Raw genomic sequence first — 13,707 nt, 5'->3', positions numbered from 1 at the left:
CTCTTTCCTATAATAGAAATTAGAGAATCATTCCATTCAGGAAACCTCATTCAGGTGTAACCTTTTTAATACTCACATGGGAACACAAAATGAAGAAATCACTGCACCTACAACATGCCACGAACTTCAATTTGTTTTTCTCAAGGCATTTATTTTAATTATGATGTTGCATCTTGTGGAGCAGGTTAATGTTAACTTACGAATACACATGTTGCCTTCAAGGATATATTCTGGATCCGTACAAGCACATTTGTAGGTCCCAACGCTATTGAAACATATGATATTGTTACCAATGCAGACTGGTGGTTGTAACTCGCACTCATTAATATCTATTAAGTAATTAAAGTATATATGAATAAACACTTGCATTTTATTGCACTCTCAATAAACTGCATATTTGTTTTGCAGTAAAACATGCAATGTCAAATTTGATATGGACAGGCCCTACAATAATAGATCAATTATGGTTTTTAAATTGAAAATGATTTTCCCAATTCCAGATTTGCCTTTGCTCTTTATATCAATTTAGGATAAGTGTTATGGAGAGAAACGCAGACAAACATATTACCAAATAACATAGATATTAACCTTAGCATTTTCGCAAAATATCGAATCTCAATAATATCATCATATACCGTCCCTTTGTATTACAATAGAGAGTTTTCGATTTCCACGAAGGATTGACTCGGTCGGACATCCGGGAACATTGTCCCCTTCGTCCCCTTTGCACAAGCTCGCGCATAGCAACCAGCTCAAGAAAGGGGAAATGCAAATGCGCACACTGGTTTTACAAGGCCATTTCCCCTTTGTGACGTAACCACGACCAAGCGAGTGGTTCTGCGACGGTAAAACACTAAAAGTTGTCGTCGTCGACTTTGTAATGCGTTGTCGTCCCAGTTCTACGCGAAGAGTCTAACAACCGACGCGCCGTGAACCATCCGTTGAATCGAAAGCTCCCTAATAACTGTAGAGCGCGACGTTATCTACTTTTTGCATTGCAAAGTCGTTTTGTCATGTTCTTAATTTACTCGCTCTTCACTGGATTTATATGGTATTCATATTTCCCGTTGATTTCTATTGTTATGTTTAATAAAGTAAGTTTATAACAGAATGTGTACCTTCTTCACAACATGTGCCTGTATATCCATCTGTACATGTGACTGAAATATTGAAAACGAAAATGGCATGAATTAAATATTTCAAATGTTAAATCATCTTCGGGTATTAAATGGTAAGAGTACGATGATAATATGAACCTTACTACTACTTAGTATATTTAATGGGCAATACGTTAATTACACCCAACATGCGTTACATGGATTTTTTAGACACAATAAAAAGCAAGCCTTTTTTTATAGTGTCTTATTTTTCATTATTTAATTATATCGCACCTATATGATCTCGGCATTTTTAACAATAACCGAGAACATTGGCTAATATTTTTAAGTGATTAAAATATTTAATAATTATGCTATTTCAATAATATTAATTATTATTGTGAATTCTTCAATCTAATTGGCATGCGAAGTCAAATGTAAGATACTGGACGCAACGTTCCCGGAACCACCGCTAGGTGGCAGCACACGACGAAAGCTTTGATGGAACACCTATGCGTAGACCGGGTAATGCTCTGAGATGCCCCAGATATCTATGATGTAGCCATAATTTTGACATTGTAGCGCATGGAATGCCTCAGGATGGTTTCAAAAGGTTTGGAAACGCTGATAAATATACGAAACAGTATAGATCTAGGCAAAAAAGTGCATTTCATCCCCGGGATTTCATCGACAGATCTAATAGACCCGTGACGTCTGCGTGACGTCACGGGTCTAGCCGGGTATATCTATCTCTAGTTCCGAAAAACTCTGGATTGGAAGTCACTCACCGTCATCACTATTGATAGTCACCACAGCACTACTTGGTGCACTGAGTTGAGCGGCTATGTCACTCGTCAGTATCACAGCAAACTTCTCAGGTAATTCATAGAGGGCATCATCCACAATATCGATGGTCACTGTCCTAGAGGTTTCACCCGGAGCAAAAATAACATTGTGTGAAAGTTCTTCTAGAAGTGGCACGTAGTCCTGGTTAGGCTCAGATGAAGATGTTGATATATCTCTAGTGAAAATATCTGTCAACAAAAACATGTTTCTTTGTCGTTAACCATTTATTTTACTTATTACTTTGTATCTTTGAATTGTAGACTATTTAACCTGTCTAGATAAATACACTTATCAGACTCTTGATGGGGTAACTGGTTCGATATTCCATCAATTGGCCTCAATCACTCTTCATAGTAAAGGCATACGGGGTGCTCATATAGTAAAGGCATACAGGGACGTGCCGCTCCAATGGGTAGGCTTTCCATCAAATAGATTTGAAGAAATATCCTTAGACATGGGTCTTCCTTTTAGATTTTCCGTGCTATGTGTGCAAAACATGCGGGAAAAATGTTGCTTTTACTATTTTCAAGCCTACATCCTTAGATATGGGTTCTTATTTCCTGAAAATCCTTAGATATGGGTCCATATTTCCGGTAAAATTACCCTTAGAAATGGGTATGGGTTCGGAAGCTCGAGCGGTACATCCCCCCCACCTCGGGCCTGTAAACTCATCTCCTTGACCGTACGCCCCAGAGCTGAGGGGAATCAATAACGTGGAACAACAACCCTCGTCGATGATATCAAGTTCTTGTCCTTTCATTTAAAAGTTCCGAAAAACCGGCTACCCCTGCCACTGCGATACTACATAGACTGCAGAGGTACCGTTATGTTTTGCAGTCGCCAGGAGATGGTTACCACAATTTCCCGATTATATACCTACCAATTGAAGTTTCTTGGTCCAGATTACCAGCCTTGGTTACCGTTAATATTACTTTGCCATCGGGTTCGGATACATGGTACTCAGTAGCGTCCAAGCTGTAGCTTACTAAAATAAACAAACAATAAGAGTTTGTTCAAAGTGTCAGTTTCATATTATGTTTTTTCATCATTCTTCTTTTTAAATATATAAATAAATAAATTTCGGATTTATATAGCGCCTTTTTCCAGCTAGATCTTGAAGGATTCAAAGCGCTGTAATGTCGGTGCCATGGTGAATCATCATCACAATCAGATCGCATCATCTAGGCCAGTTGCAGCCGAACCTGGCGCAGACCTATCCGCACTTATAGATTGTAACATCCACCAATTATCTGTGCAGCTCCCCAAATTCCATTGGGTGAAGAAAGTTTTTGATAACCAAACAACTAATCACCGAATTTTTTGAAAGCAGCAGGAAACCGGAGATCCAGGGGAAAACCTGCGAGAGCGAGCATGGAATCGGGAATACGGTAACTTATTAATAACAACATGCAGGATACAAGCGAATAAATAGCTAGTACCTGATTAACATGCCGGCACACTCCCTTGCTTTTTTTTTCAAGTTGGGTTGTGTGCCGGTCGGGATTCGTGTTTATTTGTTGTCATGTTTAATTGTAACACTTTTGGTTGGTTAAACTGTTCATTCTTTCTTATTAAATATATTCAGTTTCCTCTTGTAGCGAGCAATCGTTCCCCATTGCGTTTATTTGTTCTTGTGCAGGATGCGTATCCCCATTACCTACTTTACTTATAATTATACTAGGGAAACGATTAAGGGCTGGGGTATGAACGTTTGGACAGTATTTATTGTGGGACATTAGAGCACATCAGACATATCGAATTGCATTCTGAATACGAAGAATGTCATTCTGATAATGTATGTGTGAAATGAGAGCGCCTGTGTCAGGCCGCCTCATAGCTCCAACTGTTGCTGTATTTTTACCAACAACCAAACCACGCATCGGTGTCATCTTGAGTGTGTGATACAGCATTAGTATAGTAAGCATCTTTTTGGTTATTTTAGCCCTGAAAGATCTTTTACTTTGCCACAGTTTGGGGCCAAATTTTGTTCTGTGAAACACTGCCTTTTGGACTAGGAATTCTGCAGTCTGTACTTGTCTATAACAGGTAGACCTCAACAAGCTACATGCTCAGTCTTGCATGCCTGTTACAAATCAATATTTTCTAAATGGACATTTAAATAGATTATTGACTTTTACCTATCTGCTAGTGTGGTTTTCATCATGTTGGTTCTCTACTGTGTGACACTTTTGGCACTGCTAGGCCCATGCTTCACTGATTACCACACCAATGTTACAATGCTACAAAATGGTAGTACACAACAACACCATGTACCTCGTTTGATGATAACTAGCAATAAATACCTAAAAACAAGGATTCCTTACTACAGGAACTCTTCGTCATCATTTCAGGAACTATTGTTAATAGCTGGAGACATTAGGTCCAATCCAGGCCCTGATACAAATGAACATAGGTCCCCATTCCCTGCACTTGTCACTTACAGCCGTGACAGACTTCTGGAGATCGGCAAATGTTACAACAAGACGACCCATCTGTCCCCTGACGTCTGGTCTCGACTTATTGAACTAGACATAAGCAATGTTCCTACCACTCACGGAGGGCGACGTGGAGGAGTGCGATCGAGACCCATAGAACACTACCCGTCTGCCGCCCATCCCCTGCTGGACCCCTCTCCTGTCGAATGTTCCATCCCTGCCATAACTAACATTTTTGCTAGACCCGAAAAACTGATGCCGGTCACAACCCATAACCAGCTGGTGAAACTTCCACGACATGGCCAGTATTTAGACATCCGATCATGGAATGCCCGCTCAATAGGAAACAAAACAGTGTATGTGTGTGACTACGTTATCGAACATGATGTAGACATTTTGTTTCTGCAAGAGACTTGGCTGGATGAATATGACACAACCAAAATCGGTGAATTTACACCACCTGGGTACAACTTCATTAACGTCCCAAGATCTATTCGGGGTGGAGGTGGAGTTGGTGCTCTGTTTAAATCAACCCTGAACTTAACTGTAACTCCGACAACCTGTAACCTGAAAATAATTGAACATATGTGTATTACTGACTCTGATTCTGGTTTAACATTTATATGTGTGTATAGACCCAAACCTTCAAAGGTTAACAAATATCCTATATCAGATTTCCTACAGGAATTTGATAATTTAATGGACGAGGTTTCTTTTACGCCAAACAAATTGATTATAGTAGGGGACTTCAATGTCCACGTTAATAAACCTGAATTACCAGATGTTCGTCATTTTCATGACACCATATCCATAAATGGTTTTCAACAACACATCACCGTTCCAACCCATATAAGTGGTAATACCCTTGATCTTCTGATATCCAGGCCTGATGACAACATTGTTGTTACCCACAGTGTTAAGAAGTCACTGATATCTGATCACTTTTTATTGAGTTCATTCTGGCATATAACAAACCTCCTCCCAAGAAGGTAACCAAAACCAAACGGGACTTCCGGGGTTTTGATCCTACATCTTTTACTCAAGACCTTAAATGTCAGCTCTCTGAAATTCCTGACTCCTTGTCATCAGCGGATGAATTGGTCAACCACTTTTCTGTCGTTTGTACCAAATTACTTGACCATCATGCTCCTCTCAAAACAAGATCTTTGTCCATCCGCACTCGGCTACCATGGTTTAATGAAGACAATGCTTGTGCTAGGCGAGTTCGCAGAAGGCTCGAAAGAAAATGGAGAAAGTCTCAGTCAGAACACGATCGCACATGTTATCTTGATCAATTGCACTTGGTGAACGACATGATCACGAGTGCTAAAACTGAGTTTTTCAAAACCAAAATAGCCAGTGGGGATGACAAAGATCTGTTTCGTACCATCAATACTTTGCTCAACAATTCAAACAAACAATTGCCTGTCTACAGCTCTTCAGATATCATGAGTGAACAGTTTTCCAACTTTTCAAGAGTAAAACGGACAAGATCCGTAGGGACTTAGATGCTGTTGTTATGCCCAATTATGACATTGATTACAAGATTGAAGGTGATGAGCAAGCAGGGCACAGGTTGAATGTTTTCGAACCTACGTCTCTGGAGGAAGTTGAAAAGGTCTTGGTCAAACTTCCTAACAAGACCTGTTCTATTGATCCGCTTCCCACATGGCTCTTGAAACAGAACCTGTCTCTTGTTGTGCCCATTATCACCAAAATTGTAAATGTCTCTATGTGCACCGGTAATTTTCCAACTACTCTCAAGAATGCTATTGTCACAACAAATCTTAAAAAACCGTCTCTTGATCCAAATGTGTTGAAAAATTATAGGCCTATTTCTAACATCCAATTCATATCCAAAGTAATTGAGAACATTGTTGCTGCTAGATATAAAGATTATTTGTCATCAAACAAACTCAGTGAGCCCCTTCAGTCAGCCTACAGGCAAGAGCACAGCACAGAAACTGCTTTGCTCAAAGTTAAAAATGATTTTATGCATGAGCTGGATGAGGGTAACGTTGTGCTGCTGGTCATGTTAGACCTCACCGCAGCTTTTGACACCATCGATCATGCCACCCTCATTCACAGACTTCGTACTATGGGTGTCTCTGGACCACCCCTAAAGTGGTTTCAATCATACATGTCTAACAGACACAGTCGTGTCAACATCGACGACACTTTTTCTGCTGCTGTCTCCCTTGACTGTGGGCTGGCTCAAGGATCTGTCATGGGACCATTGTCGTTTTCAATTTATACTTTACCTCTTGGCATGATCATTCGTAAGCACAAACTTTTTTACCATATTTACGCCGATGATACTCAGTTATACACTGCTTTTAACCCTAAACAACCCATGGATCAAATTGATGCTATAAATCGGCTTCAGAACTGCATCCTTGATATTCAGTGCTGGATGACTCATGCTAAGTTGAAGTTAAACATGGAGAAAACAGAGTTCTTTGTTGTAGGCTCACCTCATAACCTTAAATCTATTCATGCTCTTAGTCTTAAAGTAAGTACAACTACCGTTAAATCTATTAATAAGGTCCGTAATCTTGGTATTATTTTTGACAGTACTATGTCTATGTCAGATCATGTAAATGGGTTATGCCGTACTCTTAATTTTCAACTCCGAAATATTTCTCGTATAAGGCGGTACCTCAATGAAGAAAACTGTCATCATGTTGTTCGAGCCCTTGTGAGCTCCCGCCTCGATTATGGTAACTCGCTGCATGCTGGTATCACCGAAGCCCAACTCGCGAAAATTCAACGCATTCAAAACAAAGCTGCTCGCTTGATTTTCGGTATTCGTAGACGCGATCATATATCACCTTACCTCACCCGTCTTCACTGGCTCCCAGTCAAGCAGCGAGTTAACTTCAAAATCCTTGTTCTCATGTATCAGTGTATTAATAACAGTGCCCCTACCCTACTTGTCTGAGCTAATTTCTATGTACAACACCCATTCCAGCAAACGTAATCTTCGCTCATCCAAGGACGCTACCAGACTTGCTATTCCCAGGACCAAAAGATCTGCAGGTGACCGTGGGTTCTCAGTGTACGGTCCTCGCCACTGGAATTCACTGCCCACTTCCATCAGAGAGGCCCCGTCACTGCAGATCTTTAAAAGGCATCTTAAAACCCACCTTTTTGAATTGTTGTAATTTCATTTGTTTTTATTTGTTCTGTGCAGCGCTTTGAACTGTGAAAAAGCGCTATAGAAATATTGTATGTATGTATATGTATGTATGTATATCAAATAATTTTGATTTTTTGAAATTCGCAATTTAATACACATTTTATGGCAAATCATTAAAAATTGATATTTTTGATTTTTAACAGTACTTGAAGTTAACTTTATAAATCTGATGATTTGTACTTAAAGTGTATGTAGGTGGGATGAAAAGCCGACGATCAATTGAAAATTTTGACCTTTCGTATTGAAGATATGGATTTTTTTCCCAAAACACCAAAAAAAAATTAGGTCTTTTGGGAAAAAATCCATATCTTCAATATGAAAGGTCAAAATTTTCAATTGACCGTCGGCTTTTCCTCCTGGTACATACACTTTAAGAATATGTCATTAGATTTATATAATTTACTTCGAGGACTGTTAGTGTTATATATCAAAATTTGAAAAATATCAAATTTTTATAATTTGTCATAAAATTTATTATATTGTGATTTTCAAAAATGAAAATTATTTGATATCAGAAAGACATGCTTCGTATTCAGAATGCAATTCGATAGGTCTGAGGTGCTCTCATGTCCCACAAAAATACTGTCGAAACGCAATAAACGCTCATTTTAGATCCCTTAAAAGGGCTGGGGTATGAACGTTTGGACAGTATTTATTTTGGGACATTAGAGCACATCAGACATATCGAATCGCATTCTGAATACGAAGAATGTCATTCTGATATCAAATAATTTTGATTTTTGAAATTCGCAATTTAATACACATTTTATGGCAAATCATTAAAATTGATATTTTGATATTTAACAGTACTCGAAGTAAACTTTATAAATCTGATGATTTATACTTAAAGTGTATGTAGGTGGGATGAAAAGCCGACGATCAATTGAAAATTTTGACCTTTCGTATTGAAGATATGGATTTTTTTCCAAAAACACCAAAAAAAATAGGTCTTTTGGGGAAAAATCCATATCTTCAATATGAAAGGTCAAAATTTTCAATTGACCGTCGGCTTTTCCCCTGCTACATACACTTTAAGAATATATCATTAGATTTATATAATTTACTTCGAGGACTGTTATATATCAAAAATTTGAAAAATATCAAATTTTTATAATTTGTCATAAAAATTGTATTATATTGTGATTTTCAAAAAATGATAATTATTTGATATCAGAAAGACATGCTTCGTATTCAGAATGCAATTCGATAGGTCTGAGGTGCTCTCATGTCCCATAAAAAATACTGTCGAAACGCAATAAACGCTCATTTCAGATCCCTTAAGCATCAATAATGATCCTGCACATGCGTACTTGCGTATTACTTGTGTGTGTGTATTGTATACCATGACTGCTATAACATTAGACCCAGCTTTAACCACCGTTTAGTGGGAGCTGGTAGCCTAATGGATAAGGCGTCCGTCTAGAGATCGGAAGGTCGTGGGTTCGATTCCCATGCCGGCACATTCCCTTGCTTTTTTTTCAAGTTGGGTTGTGTGCCGGTCGGGATTCGTGTTTATTTGTTGTCATGTTTAATTGTAACACTTTGGATTGGTTAAACTGTTCAATCTATCTTATTAAATACCGTAAACGTTCGCCTAATGGCGCTATGGGGTCCCCTGACATAACTGGAATTTTAGACACAAACTAAAAGTGCCCTCCCATAAAAATCCCACCAGCAAATAAGGGCACATACCCTTAATTCTTGTTGGGATTTTTAGAGGAGGGAGCTCTCTATTTGTACATGAAATTTACTCCAAGGCAAAGGAACCCAGGTGCGCCATTAGGCGAACGTTTACGGTATACTCAGTTTCCTCTTGTAGCGAGCAATCGTTCCCCATTGCGTTTATTTGTTCTTTTGCAGGATGCGTATCCCCATTACCTACTTTACCTGATTAATCTTCAACCAGTATACCGCAGGCCAAGACATTGACAGTGACCAGAAGTATCTTATGCTTTCCCTTTTTATTTGGCAACCTTGTGTTGGAAGTCAAACGTATTCTACACAACACAATCTATAAAAATATTTCCTGATTTGTATATGAAACCTTTAGGAAACGTTTGAACAGTATTTTTAGTGACCTGAGAGCACATCAGACACACCAAATTGCATTCTGAATACGAGGAATGTCCTTCTGATATCAAATAATTTTGATCTTTCTTTTTTAAATTCGCGATATAATACAAATTTTATCGCAAATTATTACAAATTCACAGTCCTCGAAGTAAACTTTTTCATTCTTTTACACCCATCTCCACTCGTTTCGATACGTTACAAAATTTACAAAATACCCGGCAGCGAAACGCCAAGGTTACGTCACAAGAATATGCAAGACATCTCCCAATTTATAGAAGACACAATGTCATGTTTACCGGGCATGTTTACATGCAAGACACGTCTAAAATGCAATCACACTCACCATCGTTGTCTTCAATAAAGACCTCTGCAATCCTCGGCTCACCGATAAGACTATTGTTGATATTTTGTAGTTCTAAATGAAACGTCTCCAAATGCTCTACTACGTCGTCATCATTAACAGTGATATCAAAAGCAGCCGTCGTTTCCCCTGCACCAAATACTACGGTATGAAGGACTGTGTCGTAGTCTTTAGTGGCACCAGCTTTGGCATTGACATCTGACGACACAACATCTGTAGTTGGTGTAGGGACAGTGTCATAAGGTTTTGAGTATGGAATTCAGAATATGTTCAGGTAATTTTTATAAACAGTACTTTCAGGAGACCCAAAATTATCCTTAAATGTATAATTAAGGTTAGCAACTATTTTAAACTGTTGCGATTTGGTAGTTCACAGCATCTTGCGAATGGTAGTGAGCTTTGGTAAAATTGCATCAATTGATCATTTCATAGCGAATGTGTAGAAGAATTCAAATATCACAGATATACTCTTGTAGGTCATGTGGGTCTTGAGTTATGTTGTAAAGAGGGCTGAAACAACTACACTTTTGTAAAACGTACATAACTTACTCACAACAATAAATCAAGTAAGTTTTCAAAGTATATGATTGTAGAATGAACTTTTGCAAAACATCATAGTGTTATTTTTCAATAATATATTGATTTTGATAATTGAAATCTATTTTTGGATGCTTCGACCAGCAATAGATCGTGTAGCTTTAATTATACATAATCAAATAGGGTTTTGCATTTGATATTGATCATCTTGACTAGAGTTTTTGACTGACCCCGTCAGCCATTATCAGCTAGGCGTACAGTCTTTGGGCTTGAGTTTGAAAAAGCCAAGGTTAGTCCAGCAAGGTTAAAGCTCGGGCGCAACTGTACACCCGGTGCATAGGCGATTGGGATAACCCCCCAATATTTTGCCAGGGGATGGTCCATACAATCATCCCCCTCCAATGTTGACGCCTGTATGTGTGTTTCTGACCAAATTAACCTCATATTTGGCCATTTTAGCCCCAAAAGGGCCGATTTTTCGCGCTTCGCGCGAATATATTCCTCTTTTGCACCATATTTCATCATTTTAGCTTCAATGTGCCAAAATGTTTTACTTCGACATATAAAAACTTACATTGATAGAAAACTAACTTGCGGTGACTTTGTGGAGCATATAATTCCAGAGGTCGGAATATTTGAAAATATACATGCCTCTCTGTCATAGAAAATACTATCAGGGGAACATTAGGTGAAATAACAGAGAACGTGGACCATTTACGAAATTATTTGCATCCGTATTTTAATAGTTCAAGTCCACGGGCCGCTGCTCGAGCTAACGCAATATCTGCCAAGGGTTATAGAGCTCGCATCGCATCAGCTCGCATCGCAGAGCCCATCCTTAATCAAATTATTTATCTCAAGATGATTGTTTATAAATAAACGTGTGGTAACTGCGATACCTTTTTCATTACGACATCATCGTTAAGGATTAAAGCATTCTATTTAGTATTTGACTTACCGACACTGCTGATAGTATTGAGATTTCCTCTGCGGACAACTTTAACAGTTACAACACCAACACCCTCGTTGACTGTGTATGTCGAGTCCCCAAATGCGATTTCAGCTACAAAATTGAAAAATAGTGAATCATATGACTTATGAGACAAGCGTAAATACAATTACATATCGATGTAATTTGTTAGAACCTGGTTTCTGTGTAATATTTATCTTAGAAAAAACCTTAGGATCAAATATTCATTCTTATGAAATCAACAAAATTATAATAAAGATGTAAGTCTGAAGAAAAAAGATTTCCACGATCAAAAATAATATGTGTACAAATAGTACACACTTACTATCGCAATCTTCTATGACAACGGTCGCGCATCGAATCAGTCCATGTGGTCCAAAAACACCTTGAACAGGATTACTTAGGCACAATTCGAAACGTTCTTCTCCTTCGACGCGAAAATCAGGGGACGACGTCACAACATCGAAAGCATGATTTGTTTGCTGGACTTCGAAAGGTAGAAGTGTGTTGGTTATGGATCTATAATCGGCACCCGCAAACGCAGTTACGTCATTTGTACTGATAACTGAAGAACATCAGGAGGAGAATTAGTAAAATAAACAATGTTTTAGTCGCAACATATTCTTAATACATGAAACAAAAATACAACAAGCAATGACAATGTAAAAATTAAGAAATAAAGGGTAATGCTCAATCTAGTACACCGATATAATTTGTCCAAGGCAGTAAAAACGTGCGCCTCAGCCATTATTAATACGTATATATTAGCCGTCATACATTTTGTTTTATGACAAATCAAAAACAGTCTATATTTTTAGGCTGCGCAACAACATGTCTGCTTCAGTTACTGAAGACTCTTTAAATGTTTGAGAGTAGTCATTTAATATGACATGGTGTAACCCTTTATTGTTTATAGCCACAGAAAGTAAAAGTATGACTTTAGCATCAACAAACTATACATACCAACATTGCCCTTTACATTAAGGCAGCCAAGACGAACAATATTAACCATAACAGAAGAGTCTTCTTTTACGTAGTAGACGGGTTTATCGAATCCAAACACAGCTGTGAATGGTAGGTATTGGTGATGAAGTAATTTAAAATGCAAACTCGGACTTTAAAAGATTAGTTATTCTACTAAATTACTATTAGAGACAATTAGAAAACAACAATGTAAAATTCTCATGAACACCATCCTATTGCTCTGCAATACCTCAATCGTCGTAGATATCATTAGAATACAAGTGATTTAAGAATATATAATATTCCATCGTCTTTATTCAGCCAAACAGGGGGTGTAGATTTCAAATGGAATCACCCATTCAGGCAGCCCCATTTGAAATTGACACTCCCTGTGTGGAAGATAAAGTGCATGTCTTCCATAGGGGGTGTATGGATTTAAACTGGAATAGCCCATTGACAACCAAATACCTCACGCGAAGGTCACTTTTTAGGAACAACTAAACTAAATAAGGTGTTTTTTGGGGGGGTTTTTTGGAAAAAATTAGAACAAGTATACATAAATCACTAAACATCAATCAAATCACAAATTGACATCAAACATACACAAAAGCTCTGTGACCAAACATCAGATTGAACCATGCGAACATACAAGATTTACCTGCCACCACAAAAGTGGGCATACTTAAATTACATGTACAGGAAGAGCATGTAAAAGGTGATTTATAAATAGTACATTTACAACCAAAAGTGAAATCAAAAATCAACACTCCATTTACGGAAGTGTTGAGATAGTCTCCCTTTTTTCAGAGCAATTTGATACTCAATCTTACGTTTGATAATGATAAAGGATTTAAGACCACTAAACGAGGGAGAGACATTTTGGAATTTACATTTATAAATAAAAAATTTGTAGCATAAAACTAAAAACTAAATAAGGTTATCGTATGTCTTAGGAAAACTCAACTTGTGACGTGAAAATGATTAATTTAAGGCGGGGTAACTTAAAGAGTGAATCAACACAATATTTGCTTACAATCGTCGTCTTCAATGTAAATAATGGCGCACTCTGGTGGATCAATGTTTCCAAACATTGGGTTCGACATACAGACTTCAAAGTATTCTTGTTTGTCAACGTCTACGCCATCAGCGAGATTAATGGTGTGATGTGCAATCCGAGCACCGGCAGGGAAGTCGACAGTTTCACTTTCAAAACCAACAAAATCTGT

At 38.0% G+C, this 13,707-nt stretch overlaps 1 protein-coding gene across 1 annotated transcript; it reads right to left on the bottom strand.

The window, feature by feature from the left end:
- Nucleotides 1-942: 942 nt before the first annotated feature.
- Nucleotides 943-13,161, bottom strand: LOC140150175 (extracellular matrix organizing protein FRAS1-like). The gene is made up of 8 exons (XM_072172179.1): nt 13,140-13,161; nt 12,482-12,583; nt 11,844-12,083; nt 11,507-11,611; nt 9,994-10,224; nt 2,824-2,928; nt 1,886-2,131; nt 943-1,160 (listed from the first exon to the last, which is right to left on the bottom strand). Exons 1-8 carry the CDS (start codon nt 13,159-13,161, stop codon nt 1,087-1,089), a joined length of 1,125 nt encoding a protein of 374 aa, XP_072028280.1. The 3' UTR covers nt 943-1,086.
- Between the last annotated feature and the right edge of the window lie 546 nt (nt 13,162-13,707).

The sequence above is a fragment of the Amphiura filiformis genome, chromosome 4 (assembly GCF_039555335.1).
Source record: "Amphiura filiformis chromosome 4, Afil_fr2py, whole genome shotgun sequence".
Lineage (NCBI taxonomy): Eukaryota > Metazoa > Echinodermata > Ophiuroidea > Amphilepidida > Amphiuridae > Amphiura > Amphiura filiformis.
The sequence above is the reverse complement of the archived record's forward strand: the minus strand, read 5'-3'. Positions and strand labels throughout refer to the sequence as shown.

Coding starts and splice junctions, on each gene's coding strand:
- LOC140150175 (XM_072172179.1), bottom strand. CDS start 13,161: ATGCCCACTTTTGTGGTGGCAG. Junction 12,084..12,481: donor TAATGTAAAGGGCAATGTTG/GTATGTATAGTT, acceptor GATGTTCTTCAG/TTATCAGTACAAATGACGTA. Junction 2,929..9,993: donor CTTTATTGAAGACAACGATG/GTGAGTGTGATT, acceptor TGTTTATTTTAG/TAAGCTACAGCTTGGACGCT.